The 23,749-nt window shown below is 56.7% G+C and overlaps 1 protein-coding gene across 6 annotated transcripts in view; it reads left to right on the top strand.

Moving 5' to 3' along the window:
* Positions 1-16,580: 16,580 nt before the first annotated feature.
* Positions 16,581-23,749, top strand: part of PEMT (phosphatidylethanolamine N-methyltransferase) — a 47,944-nt gene continuing 40,775 nt past the window's right edge. The window contains exon 1 of one of the 6 annotated variants that reach the window (XM_082602796.1): positions 16,581-16,599. Coding sequence is in view for 1 of the 6 variants with exons in the window: in XM_082602791.1 (XP_082458917.1) it covers positions 17,395-17,553 (159 nt within the window). In the remaining 5 variants the exon portion in view is untranslated. Of the gene's footprint in view, positions 16,600-17,077; positions 17,151-17,357; positions 17,554-22,361; positions 22,383-22,663; positions 22,684-23,341; positions 23,362-23,749 lie in introns of those variants that run through there. The other 5 variants (XM_082602793.1, XM_082602791.1, XM_082602795.1 and 2 more) reach the window with 5 other exon arrangements.

Below are 23,749 nucleotides of genomic sequence, written 5' to 3'. Positions count from 1 at the left end.
AAAGGAGATAAAAAAATGTTTTCTGTGGTTTCTCGGTCACACCACCCATAGCTCAGGTTTTCGAAGCCACGTGTGGCTACCTCGGGGGACATCACGGAAAGCAGGTGGTCCAGCATGACACGAGAGCCGTGCTTTTGAGTGGAGAGGCCTGCTCATTTTACAGACGGGAAGACTGGGACCAGACCCAATTCTCAGCCGCTGGAAACTTCGACTCCTCCAGGCTCCATCCCATAGTAACCCCAGGGCGGCCTGGCAGAGTGAGCATCGGTGCTGTCCTCTGCACCCCTGGGCAGACGAGGGCTTCAGGATAGCACTCCTGCCCCTGCGGGAGGTGGAGCCCCCCGAGCCCGGCATGTTGAGTGGCCCTGTGGCTCCAGCCCTGCCTTGGGCTGGCCACCTCACTTCTCTGTGACTCAGTTTCCCTTCCAGGAGATGGGGACTGTGACAGACTCACAGGGCTGCCATGCGGTTTCTATAGGTTAATATCTGTAAAGTGCTCAAGTCAAGACACAGCCTGGTGTGCAGCAAATGCCATGTCCACTCTCTGACATTTCAGAGACGATGGGGTTCCATGCAGAGGAACAGGCCCTGTGCTGTGTCCGAGTGACCATGGGTGCCGGGCTCCTCTCCCAGAGGCTGGGCTGGGACTCGACTGGACTCAAACCCCTACCTTATCTGTGCTTTAGCATTCACTTGACAAACGTTTACTGAGCTTTCTCTTGGGGGGCGCTAAGCTCATATGATATAAACCTGGAGCTCTGGGGGTCGTGCAGGCCAGGGAAAGCTGATGAGAATGAAGTAAACCAGCAGAAAAGGAAACCCAGAGGAAGGCTCCTGATGATGTCTGAGAGCTGGATCCAGCTTTATCTGAAGCTAGTTTCTTTCCAGTTACATTTACCAAATAATTTTTTTGTCCTTTGCAACTCAAGGACTAATGGGAGGCCAGCTCATCCAACCCCTTGCCCCTGAAGCCAGATCCTTTTCCGTAAAAACTCTGACAGCTTCTGTTTGAATGCCACTCATGAGGGGGATCTCACTACCTTCCAAAGGATGGCCAGACTGCTTGCTGCTGGAGAAACCATGCTGCTGAGATGGAGCCCAGGGCAGTGGTCCAGCTTTCAGCCCTGCTGGCTACCTGCTGGGTGACCCTGAGCGAGAGACTTTCCCTCTCTGAGCCTCAGTTTGCCACCTGTGGAATGGGTTCCCTGGCAGCACTCATCTGGAGGACACTGAGGACCCAGGGAAAAAACGTGTGTGAAGTGCTGGGCCCACGCCGCACCTGGCACAGACCCTGGGGAGCTGGAGCCTCGTCCCCGAGGTGGATGAGGAAGTACAGGTTCCACACACGTCTGATAGGTCAGCTCGTGGCCAGGAAGGGCTGGCACCAGGGGTCTGTGGGGAGCCCAGGAGCATCGCCACAGCCGTGATGCACATGGTTTGGATCCTTCCTGGCCACTGTGCACAGCCTGAGCTGGCGCTGTCCGTTGTCATAGTGATGGAGGCCCGTTGGAGTCCTGGGCTGTCAGTCACCTGGGCCTGTGCTGTGGGACGCAGGCACGAGTGGTTTGTGCGCCCGTGTGTGTGGGTGCGCCAGTGGAACACCTGTGCGCAAAGCTGCACGAATCTATACGTGGTGACATGTGGGCAGCGTGTGTGCATCATGTGTCTCTGGCCTGAGGCCGGGTGGGTGAGGGGTGGCCCAAGTGTCTGACTGTGGCCCTCGTGGGCACCCCTTCTGAGCCACAGTTTCCTCCTCTGTGGACACAGCAGGTTGTGAAAGGCAATTGCACCCGATATTTCACATAATCTTCACGTGAGTCCAGGGACAGCAAAGTTATTCATTCAACATGTCTTTATGGAGGGCTGACTGTGTGTCAGGCCCTGTGGACACAGCGATCAAAGTCCCTTCCCTTGGGAATCTTCAGCCTGAAGGGAGATGGAGAGCACGCAAGTCAGCCAATAAGGACAGTGTGTGATGGGTGGTCAGGGGGCAGGCCTGTGAGCAGAGGCCAGAGGAAGGAGGGACATGCAAGCAGAGGGAACAGCAAGTGCAAAGGCCCTGAGGTTCAGGTGCTGTGGGGCCGATGTGCTGGAGCAGTGAGGGGCCTGTCAGGTCACTGGCAGTGATAGGAGGGAACAGAGGGACCAGGGCTGTCCACAGGGCCGGGCAGGCCGGGGCTTGGATGCGAGGCCTGGGGAAGGGGTTTAGTTAAGGCCGAGGAAGCCTGGACAGCTCTTCACCTTGGAAAGGCCCAGTGAGCCTGGGAACTGGTGTGGAAGACGCATGGGGGTCCCAAGTGGTGGGTGACAAAGCTGTCTGCTGGTGGCAGACAGCTCCCCTCCCCTCTTGCCCGGAGTGACTCTGCTCTGGCCCCTCTGCAAGCTCTGCCCGGCAAAACAAGCCCAGAACCTTCACAACTCGGTAGGAGGACAAACAACACAATCAAGGTGAGCAAAAGACCCGAGTAGACACTTCCCCACAGAAGAGGTACAGAGGGGCGGTGAGCGCAGGGGACGATGCCCACCACAGCCACCAGGACGGCTACAAGGGAAAAACGGGTAACACAAGTTCTGGTGAGGCTCCGGGACACGGGACCAGGGGAGCGCTCACACATGGCTGTGGGAATGTGAAACGCACAGTCTCTTTGGAGAACAGTCTGGCAGTTTCTTATACGGTTAAATATACACTTGCCATACAATCTAGCCTTTCCACTCCTAGGTGTTTACCCGAGAGAAGTGAAAACATATGTCTGCACAGATGCTTGTGGCAGTTTTATTCATAATTGTCCCAAACTGAAAACAACGCAAATGTTCATCAACTGATGAATGAATATGCAAAACGTGACACATCCCTACAGTGAAATATTATTCAGCAATAAAAAGGAATGCACTACGGGATAGGCAGAGCCATCTGTGAATCTCACATGCAGTTCGCTGCACGGAAGGAGCCGGATCGCGAGGCCGCAAACTGTGATTCTGTTTACGTGACATTCTGGGAGCATGGAAATGACAGGGGCAGAAAATGGACTGGTGGCTGCCAGGGCCTGGGGGTGGGGGGAAGGTCAACCCAGGGGGCACCCAGGAACGTTCTGGGGGTGAGGTAAGTGTTCCATGTCGTGACAGTGGTGGTGGTTACATGGGTTTACATATTTGTCAAAACTCATAGACGTGTACACTACAAACCGGTCAGTTTAACTGTATGTCATTGCACTGTACTGATCCAGCCTCAAAGCCTGGGGCTCATGACTTCCCACCCTTCACTAGAGCCACGGAGGGACCTCTCAAGCCCGTTCCGTTCGGCCGCCTGGGCCTTAATCTGGCTGTGAGAGCAGAATCAAACCTTCTCGGTGAATGTTTGATTGATTGACTGCTTTGGAAATGATTCCCTCCCCAAACTGAGGGCCCTTGTTTTCAGCAGCTGAGGAACAGCCGGGCCAGAATGTCAGGGGCTGCGGGGGAGGTGGGCGTGAGTGTGTTGTGTGCATGAGGCAGGGCTCCGTGTGGTCCCCTGTAGAATGTGGTGTCTGTGACCGCCACGGGCGCTCTGGATCCCCTCCTGTCACCAGGCAAGGTGGCATGGACGGCCCCGCTCGCTTTGAAGTCAGGGCGGCAGGTGACTTGCTCCGGCCAATGAAATCGTGCTCCGGGAAGCAGCTTCAAGAGATGGATTGCAGTTCTTCCCTTTCCCTTTGCCCAGACCTGCCCACCCTCACCAAAACAGAGCCTCGGCAGCCTGGGTGACGCTGACGTGTGGTGTCTCCCTGCCCGTTGGGTCAGATGTGCAGCGTGAGCGAGAAATCACTGCTTTCTTTTCCGTCCTTTCCGCCCTTCTCATCCTCTTGACAGTGTCTTTCACAGAGCAGAGGTTTTAAATTTTAATGAGGCCCAACTCATCGATTCGTTCTCTGATGGATCGCGACTTGGTGTTGTATGTAAAAAGTCATTGCTCAGCCTTTGTTCTTTTAAGGCTTAAAAGCCGCTGAGATTTCGGGGCTGCTTGCTACGGCAGCATAACCTCATGTGTCCTAACTAATGCAGCAATTAGAATAGAACTGTCGCTTGGCCTGCAGAGTCAGGCTCCAGAGCAGACCATCCAGCTCTGCTACAATCCAGACAGTGGGGAACCGGGGATCCCCCGCCCCCTGCCAAAGCTGGGCCAGGATGCCGCCACCACCACAGCAGCCCCCCAGCATTGGATCCTGGAGCCAACACCCCACCCCCAGGCAGGGAGGAGCCCCTCCCTCCCTCTCCTTCCTGGTCTGGGGATCAGCACATTGAACGGCCAGAGCAGTTTCGAATCCAGAACCTAGCTGCGGGGGATCGGGTACAGGGACTCAGCTTTCTGGCCTCACTGTCCAGGGGGGGCGGAGAAGGAGGTGGGGATGGGTGCTGAGGGCCACTTGGCTGTGGCCCACAGTGGGGGTGGGAAGGGGGCACTGTTGCCAACAGAAGAGGCTAGGGGTGGAAGGTGGGAGGGGAGAGGGGCTGAATGGGCAGGTGGCAAAAGTATGAGGGCGCTTGGGGGGAGGGCAGGGTGAAGCTTGGCCCTGGAGAGGGCAGGAAGGTTGGGGAGGGGTGGGAGGGGGTCCAGAGATGGATTACTGATTGATCCCGGCTGTGGTCCCGGAGAGCGTTCCCCCCAAAGTCATGTCCACCTAGCAGTGCTGGTCATGACCCCGCGGTCCACCAGGTGGCGCTACTCCCCTGGCAATGACTCCCGCACCCTTTTTAAAAAAATAAATTTATTTGTTTACTTATTTATGGTTGCGTTGGGACTTCGTTGTTGCTGCGCTTGGGCCTTCTCTAGTTGCGGCGAGCGGGGGCTACTCTTTGTTGCGGTGCACGGGCTTCTCATGGCGGTGGCTTCTGTTGTTGCAGAGCACCGGCTCTAGGCATGTGGGCTCAGTAGTTGTGGCTCGTGGGCTCTAGAGCGCAGGCTCAGTAGCTGCGGTGCATGGGCTTAGTTGCTCCGCGGCATGTGGGATCTTCCCGGACCAGGGCTCGAGCCCGGGTCCCTTGAATTGGCAGGTGGATTCTTAACCACTGCACCACCAGGGAAGTCCCTTCCACACTTTCTAAAGGGCCAGAGACACCAGGGCTCCACCTGCAGCCCCACTCAGATGACAGCCCTGCAGGGCCACCTCTTCCTTCACATCTGCTCCCGGTCTCCACCCCACCGAAAACCAGTCTTCTGGGAAAATCCATGCTCCCCTCCCCTCATGGCTTGCCTTCCCTACCTGTCTTGTTGATAAAATAGAGGGTCCTGAATCCCTCAGTGGCGGGGACTGTGGGCTTCCCGGCCCCAAGTCCACGGCAAGTGCAGGGGACTCGGTGTGGAGCCCCCGTTGGGAGGAGACCCACAGATGAAGAAGAGCTGGAAGCGGGGGAAGCGGAATCAGAGGCAGAGAGAGTACCTGTTCCCGCTGGAACTCACGGACACAAACAACAGAAACGTATTCTCTCCAGCTCTGGGGGCCAGAAGCCTGCAACCAGTACTGCGGGGCCAAGATCCGGGTGTGGGCAGGGCTGCCTGCCCCCAGGCTCCAGGGGAGGGTCCCCTCCAGGAGACCTGCTCCAGCTTCGGCGCCTGACCCCGCCTTGGCCGTGGTATCTGCCCCCCCAGTCTTCAAGGTCAGCATCTCACCCCCCTCTGCCCTGCCTCCCTCCTCTAAGGAAACAGGGGACAGCAGGCAGGGCCCCGCCGACCCAGGACAACTCCCATCTCAAGATCCTCTACTTACTCACACCTGGGAACCTCTATTTTTTATTTTTTATTTATTCTTTTTGCCGTAAAAGGGAACATTCACAGGCTCCGGGGATTAGGACATGGACGTGTCTGGGGCCGTGTTTCAGCTGCAGCAAGTGTCCAGGGTGGAGGTGCTGTCTCAGGTAGGGGATGTTGAAGCAGAGGCCTGAAGGCGGCGGCATCCAGCAGGTCCCAGCCTGGCCCGTGGTAGTCGCCCAGTTGGCCGGTTCACCATTCAATCAATAAAGGAACAGCAGTCTGCCACTCAGTCCTGAGCACGTAAGTGTAGCTGCAGCTCCACACTGAATCTGATGCAGGTCCCAGCAGCAGGGACGTGCAGCTGCTTGTATCTTCTGGCAAAGCCGAGCGTCAGAACGGGATCATCCACAGCTCGGGGTCCCTTCCCACCACTGTGGGCCCCCCAGTGCACCTGCCCATGGAGGCAAGGGCGAGGATGGAGAGCAGGCTGCAGGCTGGCTTCTGTGCTCTGAGTGGCACGGCACAGCCTCTTCCCCGTCACTTAGTGCAGACCCCTCCCGGGCCAGGGGCTCAGTGGCTCCCTCAGGGCCTGCAGTCTGGACTCCCCGCAGCCCCGATTCCCTGAGGCTTCACAGAACCCCCTGCTTCACGAGGCCACTTGCTCTCTGGACACTGGTGGGGTGGGCTTGGGGCTGTGGTGGGAGGTGACCGGCCCTGTGGCCGTGGGGCCAGGCCAGACTCTGACCGCTGTCTCCTGGCCCTTTTTCCCCCGAGCCTGGTGCCGAAAGCAGCCAGGACCGGGCCTCAGGGGTTTTGCACTTGAAATGCATTTCCCACTGGCCTCCAACCCCACCTTGAAGGTCCCGCCCTGGCACCTGGGATCACAGCTGACCCGCCACGGATTTCTGGAGCGCCCACTGGGGGAATGACTCATGGACTTTCCTTCCATCTCCTGGGGACAGAGTCCAGCTCTGCCCAGTGACTGGGATAGCCTCTGCTGGGAGAGGCCGTCTGTACAGGCTGCAGAGGATACACCAAAGTCTTCCTGGGAAAAGGCACCAGGACAGAGCTGCGGGCGGACGTGGGAGGGTCCCGCGGATTTATCCCCACAGAGCCTCAGGCCTTCGGAAGACCAGGCATGGAAGCCCTCTTGATCCTAGGAGAAGGGGACTTTCTGGCAACAGCCCCAGAAATAGGACTGGAAGTTGAGGCAGACATCGTTGGCCTCTTTCCTAACACCTATTCCTTTTGTGCTTACAAAACCTCCATTAGTTTTTGATACAGTGTTCTAAGCCAGTCATGATCATTTTGTTACCAAATTTCCCAGTGCCTCATGCTGGTTGTGTGACCCAGTTCTGGCCAATCAGTCCTAAAGTGGAAGTCTGCTGGGGGGCATTTCTGGGAAAGCTTTTGCTCACTTGATGAAAAGAGACAGGTGCAGCTACTGTGGCCCTTGACCTTCCCCCTACCTTTGGCTTGTCTGGAAGCCAAGTGTGATGACTAGAGCTATGGCAGCCATCTTGTGACTATGAGGCCAAAGCATAAGCCTGAGAGGTCAGTTATGTTAGGGATGGTGGAGTCAGGGTCCCTGGTGCTAGCAACTGCCTGCCTCTAGTTGTGTTATGTGGAAAAACGAACCTCCTATCAATTTGTTTAAGCCTCTGTTGGTTGGATTTGGTGTTCTGCAGGTAAATGTGTTCCTAACTGATACAGACATGAAGGCAGGGTGGGCAGCTGTGAGGGCCATCCCTGCTCAGAGGTCCACAAACAGCTCCTGGGACTGCCCTGTGCTGGGGCCTCTGCTGGTCCTTGGTGACATCCGGTGAGTCAGGCCCAGACCTTCCCCTCAGGGGGTCACAGTCCACCAAAAGACACGACAGACAAATTGTGTAACTGATATGAACTGTTGCCAGCTCTCAGGGTGCAGGAAAGACCTTTTCTTTTGAAAATCAAATTGAACCCTACTTTCGTGCCCACGTGCCAGGGTTGGAAAAACTGCACAAGAATGTGATGAGGGAGGTGGGATTGCTCATGGTCAACATGGGGTACCGGGGCGGGGGGGCTTCAGTTGGAAAAGCCCAGGGACCTGGCCTTGCACGCCTGACACCCCCGCAGACCCAGGAACATCCGGGTCCGAGTCTGGGCCTGGTTTACACCCAGCGTCTCAGGGGCTCCCTACGCGCAGGCCGGGACCGGAGAGTCAGCTGCTGCACGAGGGTCACACTGAGCTGGGCACACAGGCCAGGCCGGAAGCAAGCAGGGCACTACCTCCTCCCACTCACTGGCTGGGACACAGCCATTTGCCCATCCATCCCACCCCCCACCCCCCGCCCCGTGCCTTGGATGCACCAGACGCCCACCTGACCCCAGGCCTGCCCTCCCCCAAACCACACCTGGCTGTCCCAGCGTTAGAAGCTTCCTTGACCTCCGCACCATCACATCCTGCGCTGGATGATCTTGGCTGTGGGGCTGGACCCCGCGCTGTAGGAGGCTGAGCAGCATCCCCAGCCTCGCCCTACCCGATGTCCGCAGCACCTCCCAGCTGTGACAACCACAGTTGTTTCCAGACGGCGCCCAGGGTCCTTGGGGGAGGTGGTTACATGGCAAGATCACCCTTATTGAGAACCCTGGACTTCGGTGGGGGTGGTGGGGGACTGGCTGTGTCTCCCTGTGTCTATAGCAGCAGAAAAGGACAGCAAGACGGCGATTCAGTTCCCAGAAAGTCACAGATAACATAATAATTGGATGAGATCAACGTTGTGATGGGGTCTCTGTGGGGCTGGGGGTGTCTTAAAAGTAGGACCAAGGGATTAGCTCCGTACAGGGGGTGGGGGACTCAGCAAATGAGGAGACACTTCACCTAGGTCTGAAGGCTGGGAGAGTTTGCCAAAGGGTGGGGAGCTGGGGGTGGGGGGGTGGCTTTGGTGGGTTTGCAAGGACGGCAGGTGCATTCTGGGAGTTGGAGGTGATTTGAAGTGGCTGGAGCGGGGGTGGGTACTGGGGAGCTGCCCCCTCTGGGAAGCCCCCTGCTCACTGGGTCTTGTCCCCTCCTCTCTGTCCCCACTGTCTCCCCCAGGCCCACTGTACCGCTGGCCACCCTGTGAGGCTTGCTTCTCCTCAAAGCCCTGTCCTTTGTTCACTGTGTCCCAGTCCCTTGCACACAGTAGGTGCTCAGAAAACTGAATGAATGAACCAGCAAACGAAGGGTCTGATTCCTGGTGGGTCTCCTATGCCAGCCTGCGAGGACTGGGTCTCCATCTGGGCAGTAGAACCACTGCAGGGCTCTGAGCAGGGGCCACCTGCTGTCGGTGGAGGATGCTTTGGAAACGGGGGAGGCTGGGAGGCCAGGTACCTTGATAGTCCAGGTGGGAGCTGATGAGGCCTGAGCCTCAGAGGAACAGTTACTCTGAGGACTGATTCCTTGTGGTGGGGAGGGAGGGGGCGAGGGGGAGGGGCACTGGGTCGGGGACCAGGGAGTGGAGAGGGCTTCGCGCAAGGTGCCTGGAAGACATCCCCCCGCCCGCCCCCGCTCCCCCCACGCTGGGGAGGAGTTCAGCATGTGGAAGGAATCTGGAAGAGAAGTCAAGTGAGAAATGGAAAATTAGGAGTCATTCGTGTGTAGTGACGGGCAGAAAAAACACATACATAATTCTGTTTTTAAGAAGCGGGCAGTAGCTAGTCCTGCGTTCATACAAGGTGGCAGCGGCACTGATGCCTAGAGGAAGAGCAGCTCTTGGCTGGAAAAACACTGTAAGAGCCCTTGACTGGGTGAAAGGCCTTGCGTTTGCCTGGAAGCAACCTCCCAGGGGAAGGTGTGCTCTGTCCTCCCTGGAGACACACAACAGGGCCTTGTGTCCAGTGATGGGGCTGAAAACCCTGAGAAGCTATGTCCCACCTTCCGTTTGAAAGATTCCTGATGTGTAATTACCCTTTACCTTAGAGCTCGATAATATAAAGGCAAATAACCAATTAAAAATGGGCAAAGGATCCGAACAGACGTGTCGGCAGAGGAGACGTGCAGATGGCCAGTAACGCAGGAAAAGATGCTCGATAGCATTAGACTTCAGGGAAATGCAAATCAAAACCACAGTGAGGTACCACCTCACATCTGTGAGAATGGCCATCATCACAAAACCAAGAAGTAAGTGTGGAAGACATGGAGAAACTGGAAACCTCGTGTGCTGCCGGTGGGAACGTAAAGTGGTTCAGCTGCTGTGGAAAACGGTCTGGAAGTTCCTCCAAAGGCTAAGTATAGAGTTGCCATGTGACTCAGTAATTTCCCTGCTAGATAATAGCCAGGAGAAATTTTAAAAACTGTCCGTAAAAAAAACCCACCTGTATGTGAATGTCCACAGCAGCCCTGTTCACAGCCCCCAGAAGGTAGAAGCGACCCCGGTGTCCGTCAGCAGGTGGTCAGATGAACTAATGTGGTCCATACACATGGTGGGATGTCATTCAGTCATAAAGAGGACAGAAGTACTGACACCTGCTACAGCGTGGGAGAACCTCAGATACATTGCTCTCCGTGAAAGATGCCAGATGTAAAAGGTCACCTATCGCCTGGTTCTGTTTATATGAAACTTCCAGGACAGGCAAATCCATGGAGACAGAAAGTAGATCAGAGGTGGCAGGGGTGGGAGCCAATGGATTCGTGTTTCCACGTGGATGCCGGAAGTGTTCTGGAATGAGTTGGTGATGATGGTCGTACGACATTGTGAATGTGCTAAAAAGCACTGAATTGTACACGTTAGCATGGTTAAAATGATTAATTTTATATCAATACAAAGACTTTTTTAAGTGTATGGGAACTCTCTGTACTTTCTGCTCAATTTTTCAATAAACCTAAAAGTATGCTGAAAATAAGATCTGTTAATTAAAAAAGCAGAATAAAACATGAAGTGGCCATGAGAAGGGTGCAGTCTGTGGCCCTGGGCCCCGCGGTGCCACCAGCAGGCCTCTGGGCACTGGGACCCCCTCGTGCACGCAGGGTCGTCAAGGCCGCCCACGCCTCCTGAGCCCCCCCAGCTCACCCCGTCCTCTTCCTGAGCGAAGTCTGAGCTTCACACGGTCCTCAGAGGCCGTCTTCCCGGAGCTGGATAAAGGGCTGCTGCCTTTGACCCTCACGACAAGCTCATCTGTAGAGTGGAGAGTTGGGCGGTACAAACGGGATAAAGTGTCTCAAGTGCTTGGCTCAAGGCCAGCTCAGAGGAAGCCCTCAATACATAGTGTTCTCTAGCTGTTCTCAACAGGGGCCCACAAACCCCTCCTTGGAGCCATTTGGAAAGGTTTGTGGGGCGTTTGGGGTTGGGGGTGTATTTCCAGGGTGAGGGCCAGGGATGCCCATGTTTGCCCACAGCACAGAGCGTTGTCCCACTTGCCCTTGTCCAGAAACCTGAGCAGGTTCTGACCCGGGCATTTCCTGTCTGGCCTGCGAGGGGCGGAGGCTATACCAGGAGGAGGCCCAGCATCTCCCACAGATCCAGCGGCTATGCTGGCTGCTGGGACACTGGCTCCTCCATAGGGATTTTCCCCTTAGATGTCGGAGATGTCAGCATACCAGGGACGCATGGACCAGGCAGCAGGTGCTGAGGTCACAGCGTGGACCCTGGCTGCCTCTGAGCTGCCCTCCTGAGTTGGACTATGAAACCCCAGGAGTTTTGTGAATCGGTAAGAACAACAGGCCAGGGAGACAGCCGAGCAGGTAACACAGAGAAAAGGAAACAGCTGAACCCGTGCGTCTCTGCGGAGGAGAGGCCCATGCCCAGAGGTCAAGCTCAGGCACCGGGAAGGGCAGCTGGAAGCAGGTTCAGAGGTCGCAGCACTGAGGGGACGCTCTGGCCCCAAGACCACCAGACAAAACCCACTTGAGGGCCAGTCTGCTCAACAGGAAAGTGGGTGAAATTCGGACGTGGCCTCAGTGTTAGCTGTCCTCTGTATCCACCATAAACCTGCTGATTCTCATCATTGTAGAGAGGTTTCCCAGGAGAATGTTTTTGTTCCTAGGAGATACATCCACTGGAGGGTTTAGGGGTGAAGAGTCTGCATGTACTCTCAAATAGTTCATATAAAACTAACTCCAGGGTTTCCCTGGTGGCGCAGTGGTTGAGAGTCCGCCTGCCGATGCGGGGGACACGTGTTCGTGCCCTGGTCCGGGAAGATCCCACGTGCCGCGGAGTGGCTGGGCCCGTGAACCATGGCCGCTGAGCCTGCGCGTCCGGAGCCTGTGCTCCGCAACGGGGAGAGGCCACAACAGTGAGAGGCCCGCGTACCGAGAAAAAAAAAAAAAAAAAAAAAAAAAAGGCTCCATATAGGGACTTCCCTGGAGGTCCAGTGGTTAAGACTCTGCACTTCCACTGCAGGGGGCATGGGTTCGAGCCCTGGTTGGGGAGCTAAAATCCTGCATGCTACACTCGCAGCTTGGCCAAGAAAAAAAATACACCCCCGCCAAATAAAACTCCTTATAAACAGATAAAGCAAATGCTGGAGAATGAAAATGGGTCAATCTAGGTGAAGGGTATAGAGGTGTTTATTGCATAATTCTTCCAAATTTTTTGTGGCTTGGAAAATTTTCAAGGTAAAAAATTTTAATCACTTAAGAGTTACAACGGCCCAATTCATTTAATTAAAAAGTTCAAGAGATTGCTAAGACTGAGGCTCACAGGTCTTTTTGAAAGAAAGCCCAGGAGGTGCACTGTTAAATAGTGCACATGAAACACTATTCTGATCAAAAAGAAAAGCACATGGGAAAACGTCCAACATCACATATAATGGGGAAAAAACAAGTTAAATAAGGTATAATTATTCAACTATTAAATTAATGTAAGTATATCTGGAATAATAAGATCCCATGCTGGTGAGGAAACGCGGCACAAACGTGTGGAAAGAGATTGGACTGACTGTATCCTCTGTGACCCTGTGCGCAAGGCCCTGCCCCGTCCTTAGCGCTAATCACGATCACTTCCAGCTCCGGCTCAGGCTCTGCCCAAGGGGCAGCCTGCACAGTCTTCAGCTTGAAGACCTGCTGACACTCCACTCGCCCTGAGCTTTGGGCCAGGACTGCTGGTTCTTGCACACACGCTCAGCCCCTATTACACCCCGCAGCCCTCAGAGCACCCAGCGCCCCACCCCACCCCCTCTCCTCCGCTCCTGGAACCTGGGATTAAACAGGAAAGGTCCCTCCTCCAAGAGGCTCCTCGAAGCCGCTGTCTCCCCCGCCTGACCCACGCCAGCCAGGTAAAGTGCCTGGTGGGTTCAGGGAACTCGAAGCAGCTAGAACTTGTCTCTGGGGTTAAAAAAAAAATGTTTTGGGGAATTCCCAAATGTTGGGGCATGTGGTAGTTGTCTTCCTGTTTTCTAGCTTAATCCACCTGTGTTTGGGAGAATAAATTATGTGATCGCAAGCCTTCAAAATCTATTGAGATTTGCTCTATGTGCCTGCATGTGGTCGACATTGGCCAGTGCTCTGCATGACCTTGACAAGAATGTATGCTCTGCCGCTAATGGGAGGAGGTTTTGTGGGGATCAAACCCTATGGGGGTTTCGCTGACTTTTCTCTCAGTGACCAAGATAAATATTTTAACTCCCACAAGATGTTTCTATTGTTACAAACGGCTAATATTGATTAGCTTTACTCTTTTCAGTGCTCTTCACTCCTTCCAGCATTCCCAGGCTCCCGACCAGCCTACTGGGGATGAATTCTCTTAACCTTCCTTGTCTGAAAACACCTTTACTTTGTCTCCATTTTTGAGGGATAATTTCACTGGACTGAAATTCAGTTTTGACCATCATTCACACGTGTATTCGTTGGGTGAGTATTTGATGAGCCCTGACTGGTGCTGAGTGTGTGCGGGTGCAGAAAACGCCCTTGCTCTCCAAGAAGAGAGAGAAGTGTGTGCCTGGCAGAGGGAGAGGGATGTGCAAAGGCCCTGTGGCTGGAGCACAGGGATCAAGAAGGGCTGGGGAGGTGGCTGCACCTGGGCCACTTGGGACCTTGTGGGTGAGGAATCATGCTTTGCCCTCGTCCTTATAGGAGCAGTGAAGCTTCTCAGAAAAGACAAAGCTTTAACTGGCCCGTGAAGGGTGCATGTGGTGAAAAGAAGCTGAGAAGGGGGCAGAAACCTAATGGGGTTGAGCACTGACTGTCTGAACCAGTGCTGGCTCCTGTAGTGGGTCTCGTGCTGGGCTTTGGGTCACCTGCTCCATTCTGGCGGTAAAGGCCAGGCTTGGCTCTGGGCTGGCAGTTTCAAAGCCCGTCACTCATTTGGCTGTGTGACTGTGGTCCCTTCCACGTGAGTCAGCTTGCCATCTCTCCTTCACTGGGTTGTTATGAGGCTCAGAGAAAACTGTGCTGAGCGCTGGGCCTGCAGCTTTGCAAGAGTTCAAACATCTTAGCTCTTGTTTTTATGGTTAGGATTTTCTCGTCTACTGAGAGTCAGAGAGGGTAAGTCGCTTGCCCTAGGCCACACAGCCAGGATCCTTCACCCTCCCCATTCCACTGACAGGGTCCCTGAGGCCCAGAGAGGTGGTTTGCCCAAGGATGCCCCAAATATGGGAGTGGCGGAACTATTCACTCATTCCCTATTTATTGAGTACCTGCTTTGTGCCAGGCGCAACCCAGATGCCAGGCAGAGAGTGGTGTAGAAACAGATAAAACCCTGCCCTCGGGAAGCTCATATCCTCCTGGGGGTGACTGATGCTACCCAGAATAAATAAGTAAACCAAATACATTTGTTAGGTGGCCACAAGGGCTTTGGAGACATTGGGAAGGGGATGGAGAGTGGGGGGAGGCTGACAAGTCCAGTCGAGTGGAAAGGTGGCACTTGATTTGAGGGAGGGGCTCTTAGGACATCTAGGGGAGCAGCATTCCAGGCAGAAAGCACAGCATGTGCAAAGGTCCTGAGGTGAGAGTGTGCCTGGGGTGCTCCAGGCGCAGCAAAGAGCCTGCAGCGATTGCTGGTGCTTCCTGGGCCTTGGATTCAGGTGAGTCAGCTGCAAAGCTCTCCTCCCAGCAACAGAGGTCGCTGGGGAAGGGGCTCCTCCCAAAGCCCCGGCGGAAAGGAGAGTTTACTCTTTATGAGCAGTGCTGCCCTGCCCCAGCTCCCACCCGCCTCTACTGAGCCTGCCGTGGTCAGGGCGGGGGCAATCAGGCCTGGATGTAGGAGGGGAGCTGGGCATCACGGCCGCGGCCCCTCAGTCCCCTCCTGGTTTTAAAGAACTCCCGATGACCTGGTTTCCGGTGACCTGCGGTGCACGCCACCACCCCAGCCTCCCCTTGCTCCCCACCCCTCAGGGGACGCTGCCCAGACTGCCTCCTCACCCTCATCCTCCCCGGGACTCGCAGGCCTCCTAGCTAGTACCCGGCTCCCCTGGGCCCCCGTCATGGGCAGTCCTAAACCGCAGCGTGTTCATGCGTGTCAGGAGTACGATCTTAGGCAAGTCTTGATTGTATGGAAAGGAGGGAGACAGGCATCTGTTGAGAACCTACTGTGTGCCGGGCATTTTCTGCACATTGTTACTGCTAGTCCTAACCACAGCCTCACTCGGGAGATACTATCGTACCTATTTTATGAACAGAAAATAGACTCAGAGTAGGGGAAGGTTTAGGTTTTAGCCAAGGCCACTCAATAAGCAAATGTTAATTTTAGTAATAAAAGGTGTTTTTTGGTGATTGCTGGGAGCCAGGCAGTCAGATCCAGGGCCACTGGGGGAGGGAGGACGGCAAAGAAATGGCTGTTAGCTTTGATCCTCTCCCAGCAAAGGTCAAACTCCTGGCCAGAGAGGTCATCTGGAGATGTTTGTCCTGGAGCTGACTGGGAGACACTCATGATAAATGGCTCCCGTATCTGTAGAGCTATCAAGGGGCAAAGAGAGATAACCCTGAGGGTAGAAAGGGGCTGTTTGTTAAAGCTCCAGCAAGAGGGACCTTGGGTCGGTATCTGGAACAAACATCCTGTCCAACAGAGGAGCATGCTGCCTCAGAAGTGACTTCTCTGTTTGCCAGGGATGCCGGAAAAGGCATAGTCCCCCGAGAGAGGTCGGCCTGGGGACTCCCCTGCAAGCTCTCACCTGGGAGTTTTCAAAGGGCCAGGCAAGGCTTCTGCCCCCAGATATCTTCAGCAGGAGGTTTTTGATCTGAACAGTCCCGATCGATCACACTGGAAGCTGAGTTTGGCTTCTGCACATCTGGGTGTGTTCCTTTCATGGAGCCAGAGTGGTGGGGGCGGGTTAGGGGTGGAGGAGTGGATTCCTCTAGTTGCATCAGCTATGGTGTGACCTCTGACATTTACCTTTCTTTGTTCCCAGATAAACCAAACACACAAAAACTAATTTTCCTGGCTTAATAAAAGAATGGGGGGTGGGGGGGAGGAGAGTGGCCTGGTAGATGGGGAGAAAACCAGCGCTTGGGTGAAACAGACTGTAGTGGGGGGGAGTGCTCCCTGGGGGCCCTCCCCCTTGGCGGGCTCCCCAGAATTGGCTCTGGTTCCAGAAGGCCCTGCCTGGACACCCTGACGGGGTGGTCAGTGGGCAAACCAGCCCTGCAGCACCTGCTGTGCACCCAGCCCATTCGTGGCCAGTGGTTCTCAAGCACTTCCCACGGGTCAGGTCCTGTGCAGTGGGTTTTACCAGCAGGTATTTCCCTTTTACTTTAGAGAAAACGAAAGTTGCCTGCAACCACAGAGCTAGTGCATGCACCAAGGCCAGCATCCTTCCTGTCTCTTGGTGGGCCTGCCCCATCCTAGGGATGCTGTGGAGGTCAGCACAGGGGTGGGCACACGGTGGCAACTCACAGATGCTCTGGGCTGGTAGGTCCTGAGGGCCAAGGGGGAGAGAAGTGGGCCGGAATCAGGAAGCAGAGGGACTGCCAGGGCTCCCAGGTATGTGACACCTAGCTACCAAAGGGGCTCTCTTGGGACCCAACCAGCTAAAATCCCACCTACTTTTCTAAACCCCTTCCCTCCCGCTGTCTCCCCTCCACCACTACTCCAGCCTTTTCCGGATTACTGAGGACCCCTCTGGTCTCCCGGCACCTGCACAGGTGGTCCCTCTTCCCACCCCCGCAATTTGCATGTCTGCCACCTTCTCCTGCGCACAGGCCTCCCTCGGGCCCTTCCCTGAGCATTCCAGGGCAGTGTCCCCCGTTTTGCCATGCCAGCCCGCATCAAGCTATAACCCTTTATTGTGCTGCTCGGCTCTCATCTCCCAGGGGACAGTGAGGGCAGCCCCGGTGAGTGCTCGAGGGCCAGTGGAGGAGGGGTCGCAACCGGGTTGGGGGGGGCGGGAGCTGCGGGGTGTGCCCGCCCCCCCGCCACAGGCAGCCTTAGGAGGGGCGGGGGGCCGAGCCGGCCAAAGTCCAGGTCCGCGGGGCTGCGCAGCGCGCTACTTAAACCTACAACCCGCCGCAGCCGGCTAAGGACAGGGACACCAGGTCAGTTGGCGGACCGAGTGGGGAGCCGGGGGCCGGGGGCCGGGGCCCAGCAGCCGCGTGGCCTACTCGGGACTGGCAGGCGCCGCAACGGGCGACCCTGGGACTTGTAGTTCTCGGCTCCGCGAGAGGCCGGTGCGAGCCCGGGAGCGCGGCGCTGCGCGGGGACGGGGACTACATTTCCCAGAAGGCCGGGGAAGCGCGGTCACCGGGAAAGCGCCGCGTCCGGCGGCGCTTCCCGGGCGCGATGGGGCCGGTCCTGGTGGTTGGGGGCTGCCGCGAGGCCCGCGCTTGGTCCCTGCAAGGCGGCCCGCGGCCGATGGGTCCGGGCCGGGCGGGGCCCATGCGCAGCTCGGTGGCGGCGCCCGACTGCTGCGGGGGCCTTGGCAACCTGGACTTCAGGAAGGTACCGACCGCGCCGGCAGCCGGACCAGGAGCAGGGGGGTCGCTAGGGCTGCTGGGTCCGCGGCGGGCGGTGCCACCGCCTACTCCCGGGGGCGGTGCCGCCGTTTACCAGGCAACGGGGGCGGGGCGGGGCCGCGGGTGCGTGTGTGTGTGAGTGCGAGTGCGCGTGTCCGCACCTGTATCCGCGCGTGGGAGCGCGTACACGTGTGCACCTACGGGATCGCTAGGCTCCGGGGAGGAGGCGCCCCGGGGAGGCGGCGCCCCGAGCTGAGGCCGGAGGACAGGCCTCCTCCCGGGTGGACGGGAGGGGAGTTCGCGGCCTGCGGAGCCCCGCGCGGGCCGGGCCGGGCCGGGATGGGCCAGGCCGGCCCTGGTTCTGAAGACCAGCCGGGCCCCTGGCCCCGGCCCTTAGAGTCTCCTCTGAGACAAGACATTAACCTTTTCGGCGTCAGCCACTCCCCGTGGAGCCCCCGAGAGGTCCCTGCCCGAGGCCGCCTTTTGTGGTCCATTCATTGGTACAGCCGGTACCGATTGAGAGCAGGTGTCCACTGAAGAAAAACGCACAACCTAATGGTTGCGAGTTGTGTTCTATTGGGGGCCTTACTGAGGACCCTAGCCCAGGAAAGAGCCTCTCAGTGGCTCTGAGGGGGAGCCAGGATATATAGGAGTTTTTGCTGGAAAAAAACCCACATCGAACATCAAAAGATTACTGCTAATCACAAAAAAAACAGACATCTTGTACATGATTTTAGCACTTTTCTATTTGTGGGAAGATGCTAGAGTCTGGGCTCCTTGAAATTATTCCTCAGATCTGCATCTTAACTGCCTGGGGCCTGTCTCCTGTTTTTCTCCATCCTGAATCCCCCTCAGGGTGCACTGTGGGGTTGGCAGCAGCAGCCGATGGCTTGATGGGGGGCGACTTCCCTTGTTTACCGGAATGGCAGGCGACATTCTTTGTCGGCCCTCACTGACCTTTCACTCCACTGAGGCTGGAAACTGAAAATTCTCTGCCGGAGATAAAACTGGTCAATGTTTTAGAAACTGGCTTGTGGGGAGGTGGGTTGAGATCCTGAGATAGCCGGTCCCTATCTGAGGAGGTGACCTCTGATCTGAGCCCTGAGCGATACGCCCTGGGGGGTGGGGGCCCAGGTGCTCTGGTCGGGGGCTGGCAGAGCCAAGGCCTTGAGGAGGAGTATATTTGTTCAAGAACAAAGAGAAGCCTAGCCAAAGCGGACCCTCCGCATTGCCTGGCTTGGGGTGGATGCTTCATGGATGAGAACTACGGGGGAAGGATGGGGCACCATTAACTGGAGGTGGGGAAGCCTTCGGGGCTTCTGGTGGAAATCAAGGGGGCAGTGGGCCCCGCTGCAGGGTTAGGGTCCTGCCCTCAGGTCTGAGCAAGGCCTGTGTTCTAGACCTAGCAGCGGGGGAGGGGGAGATTTCCTGGGTGTGTGGGGGAAGGTCTTTTCTGCTCTTCTTCCCTTCCCTGTGGGGCTGTGCAGTTGGAGTGATCTGGGAACCTTTCAGGGGACAGGTCAGGGTGACCCTCGTTGGCTAACATTCCGTTTTTTCCACTGCAGCCCTTATTGGTACAGTTAAGCTTCCTGTTGCCAACAACGTTGAACGTTGTGTATTTGTCCTACTTGGCAGCCCTCCTCCCTCCTCAGTGAAAACCTCTGGTTTTGAGAGATGTCATCCTCGGGATGGTTTCTCTGCAGCCGGGCTGGTTTCTCTGCAGCCGGGCGTCTGAGCTGCATGATGGTAGCGGGTTGGCCCCGCGCCGTCCCTTGGTGGTAATATGTCACGCTGAGAATCTAAACTCCTCTAGTAGCCACAGTTGAAAAAGTAAGAAATCGGTGAATCACTTTTGACAATATATTTGACCCAATATGTAAAATATGTCATTTCATCGCGTGGCACCGCACGTCCTCAGCAGCCACATGTGTGCTGATGCACAACCATGGGCACGGTGCCCTTGACCACTAGCTCCTGGGCCTGCTCCAGCTGGTGCAGAATCTGGGCTTTGTTTTGAGCTTAGAAAGTCCCCCCTTGGGCTGAGGCGCGGACCCGCTGCAGCCTCGTCGACCAAGGCTCTCCCTGCCCTGGACTCAGCCAGGCTCCTCAGCTGGGCAGCTGAGTGAAGCCTGCTGGCTGGTGGGCAGTGGAGCCGGACTGAAGGGCTCCAGTGGGGCCTCGGGGTGCTGGCTTCTTTGGGAGCACAGGCTGCCAGGGCACAGTTGGGGGGCCCCTTTCATGCCCGTTTCCAGATGGTTCTTCAGCCCTTGTGAGCGATAGGTGGTGTAGGTGTCAAGAGGGGCCCTTCAGTTACCTGCTCTGTAAAATGGGACCTTTGTCAGCTGTAAAGTGCAGCCCACCTGAGGGCGGGTGCTCTTCAGAAGGCAAGGCCCCTGTGTTCAGGCAGCATCGAGACCATGCTGGGCGACAGGCCCCTTGGGCTGCACAGTCCCTGTTTGTGACTCATCTGTGACCATTTGGGAGGTAAATCCCAGGGGCAGGTAGGAGCTGCCTTCCAGGGAGAGATGTTTGCCTGCTACACAGAGTTGTTTTTCAAACTCTTTTGGCATTATCACATTAGTTAGAATAAACAGCAGGCCATTTCTCTGGACGACTTACTGTGTGAAGTTGTCAAGGACATAATTTTTGTCTTCAGTGTTTTTGGGTCAGAGTCCAGACCTTGGGCAAGCCACGTAAACGGGCAGAACCTCGGTCTCTTCTGCCTCTGTTGAGATGATCGTGGGGCTTTACTCATCCGTCTATCAGTATGGATGTTCTTTTCTTTTTTTAAAAAAATATTTATGTGTTTTGGCTGCGTTGGGTCTTAGTTGTGGCACGTGGGATCTTCGTTGAGGTATGTGGGATCTTTTGTTGTGGCACATGGGCTTCTCTCTAGTAGTGGCGTGAGGGCTTTTCTCTCTAATAGTGGTGTGTGGGCTCCAGAGTGCATGGGCTCTGTAGTTTGCGGCATGTGGACTCTCTAGTTGAGGCATGCAAACTCAGTAATTGTTGCGTGGGCTTTAGTTGCCCTGCAGCATGTGGGATCTTGGCTCCCTGGCCAGGGATCGAACCTGCATCCCCTGCATTGGAAGGCGGATTCTTTACCACTGGACCACCAGGGAAGTCCCTATTTGTGTTCTTTATTTTATTTTAATTTTTATTGTATTGTATTGTATTTATTTATTTATTTTGGCTGCATTGGGTCTTCGTTGCTGCGCGTGGGCTTTCTCTAGTTGCGGCGAGCGGGGGGGCTACTCTTCGTTGCAGTGCACGGGCTTCTCATGGTGGTGGTTTCTCTTGTTGCGGAGCACGGGCTCTAGGCGCGTGGGCTTCAGTAGTTGTGGCTCGCAGGCTCAGTAGTTGCGGCTCACGGGCTCTAGAGTGCAGGCTCGGTAGTTGTGGCGCACGGGCTTAGTTGCTCCGCGGCATGTGGGATCTTCCCGGACCAGGGCTCGAACCCGTGTCCCCTGCATTGGCAGGCGGATTCTTAAGCACTGCACCACCAGGGAAGCCCCCTACTTGTGGTCTTTAACAAGGATCTTTCTGGTATTGATTTCTAGTTTGATTCTGTTATGGTTCAAGAACATACATACTTTTACTTTTTCTTTCTTTTTCTTTTGTGTGCACTTGAGAGGGATGTGCCTCCTGCTGTTATGGGGGGCTGGTGCTCAGGCCCACCTTGTCCTCACCGATTTTCTGCCTACCTGTTTTGGCTTCATGTGTTAGTCTCAGTTTTTTAGTCTGAAAAATGGGCATGTCTCACAGGGTTGTGGGCAGACTCAGTCACAGAGTAATAAGTGAGCTTCCTGTGTCATCTCACTTAATCCTCCTGATGGTCCCAGGAAGGAGGTGCCACCCCCGTCAAAGTTTGCCCAGGTTCCCACAGGGCATTGGGCCCTGTCTCAGGACAGGCTCTGCCGCCTCTGCAAAGCCCTGGCCCAGGGCTCGGTCAGCTGGCTTCCTGTCACCACTGCCTTGGACACAGAATGCGTCCTTAGGTAAATAGACTTAGGCACCAGCGTAGCAAGGCCTGTCCGGGGCCCCTGAGGGTGAATGTAGAGAGAGATCTGCGGCTTATGGCCCCCGCAGAGGAGAGGAGGCCCCAGACCCACTCCTAGGAAGGGCCCACCTTGCCCCATGGACGCGGGGCCCCACGGGCCCTCAGAGCCTCGCTGCACATGGCCCAGGACAGGCTCGTTGGAGGAAGAGTGTGAATAAACAGCTTCCTGGAAGGAGTCATGGATTCGGGACACTGGGGCAGCTGCTGGCCGCTGTCTGTATCGTAGGAAAGCAGACCCTTCAGGTGGTCTCCAGGGCAGGCTCGCCCCCCATCCCAGTGTGTGGACCGCACCCCTCGCTGGCTGTTCCTTAGGAAGGGAGCATTCCCCGAGGGCCCCTCCAGAGCGCATCTGTCTGTAGCGCTGCCATCAGGCGCACAGGGAGGGGCCCTACAAGCACCCTCTGCCCCTTGTACCTTGGCACCTGTTTTCCCCTCTCATCCCCCTGGGCGGAGGTGGGTCACGGAGCTTCCTGTGGTCCCTCCCGGAGGGTGAGGGGGAGCCCCCAGCCCAGCCTGGATTATCCGCTGCCCAGAGTCCTTCTTCTGCGCCTGGTGCCTCCGCCATGAGGTTGCGGCCGCCTTAGTATAAAGCTTCTTTGTGGCCTCTCCTTCTTGTGTGTGCGCCAGGCTCGGGGCTTGCGGCAGAAGTTTCCCGGTAAACGTCTCCTGAATCACCGAGAAGGCCCGAGATGGAGGGTCCAGCTGGAGGCCTGCCCCGCTGCCCCCACCCTGCCCCCTTCCCTCGGCAGTGAGCGGTACGTGGGTCCCACCTGCGGTTGATGTGACTTCGATTCCCTGGGCCCCTGCTGTTTGTCTGGATGTCACAATGTGACCCTGGGTGCTGTTGACCCTCGCACGGTGAGCGGCATGGGCACGGTGAGCGGCATGGGCTGTAGCTGCTGAGCCCCTCGCGGGAGCGCTGCCCGGGCAGCGGTAGGTAGCCCATCTCCTCTCTGTTCCAGCGCCGGGACTCCGCGCCCGTGACCTTGGAGCCAGAGGGGCTCCGTTGTTAGGGTTACCGGGAGCAGAAGGCCAGGACTTCGCTGCTTTAATCAGGTTGGGCAGAGGGTGGGTGGGCCGCGGTGGGCCCCTCCCCTTAGTCGAGGTGGCCCACAGGGGTACAGGGTGACGGGGTGGGGGTCTGGGACCCTCCTGCTCTGCTCTTGCCTGACCCGGGAGGGCGCCCTTTCCAGCGGGTTTTGGGGGTGACAGCAACCAGGATGGGACCTGCAGGCCTCTGGAGCGGGAAGCCAGGAGGGGGCCCTCTGCTGCCACCTGACTTGTCCATCATTCTTTCCTGCTCGGCGGGCCCTTCTCGGGGCAACGCAAATGCCCCCTCAAGGTGACCGGATACTTCCTGGATGAGAGGTTGACCGAGGGCCCTGGGACCTGGGCGGGGGCCGAGGTTCCAGTTTTAACTAGTTCAGCCCTAACAGGGAGCCCCGGCCGGATGTCTGCTGCTGGCCACCTCAGCCAGTGTCACTGCTTAACCGCTCTGCCTCAGTTTCCCCTCCGCCTCTGCTCTCCTGAAGGCGAGGAAGCAGTCTCTCTCCCGCTCACCTGCCCGGCCTCCTTGGGAGTATTCGGGACTTATCCTCACTCCAGCGCCTGAACCCGGAATCTGGAATCTGGAATCCGGAAGCGCTGGCCTGGCCTGGCCTCTGGGAGCCTCTGGCTTGATTCTCTCTGAGCTGGCACGACAGCGGTGCTCGTCTTGCTGGGTGGTGGCCCAAGGTGAGGTGTGAGAACTTATATAGGTGCGCACTGGTCTTGTTGCAGGGGCTTAGCTCGCAGACTCCCAGGGTGGAGCCTCCCAGGTGAATGACGAGGAGTGGAATTCTTAAAAATATCTGGAGCTTTTCCCCCGGGCCCTTTGGGGAAAGAGGGGGCAGTTCTCAGTTCCCCTGCTGACTTTCTTTCCTGAGGTGTAATTCACGTGCTGAAATCGCACCCAGATGGAGAATTCTCATGTGTCCCCGCCACCCAGGCTCCATCACCCCGGAAGACCCCCGCACCCTCCCCGGCCGTGCCTCGCCTTGCTCCCCAGGCAGCCACTGGGCCGTCTGCCGGCTTCCTCCTGCTCACCGTCCAGGGCCTGGGTGAACAGGAGACCCTGGTCGTC

Source organism: Mesoplodon mirus (assembly GCF_964341445.2).
Source record: "Mesoplodon mirus genome assembly, chromosome: 18".
Taxonomy (NCBI): Eukaryota; Metazoa; Chordata; class Mammalia; order Artiodactyla; family Ziphiidae; genus Mesoplodon; species Mesoplodon mirus.
This window is presented reverse-complemented; position numbering and strand designations above follow the sequence as displayed.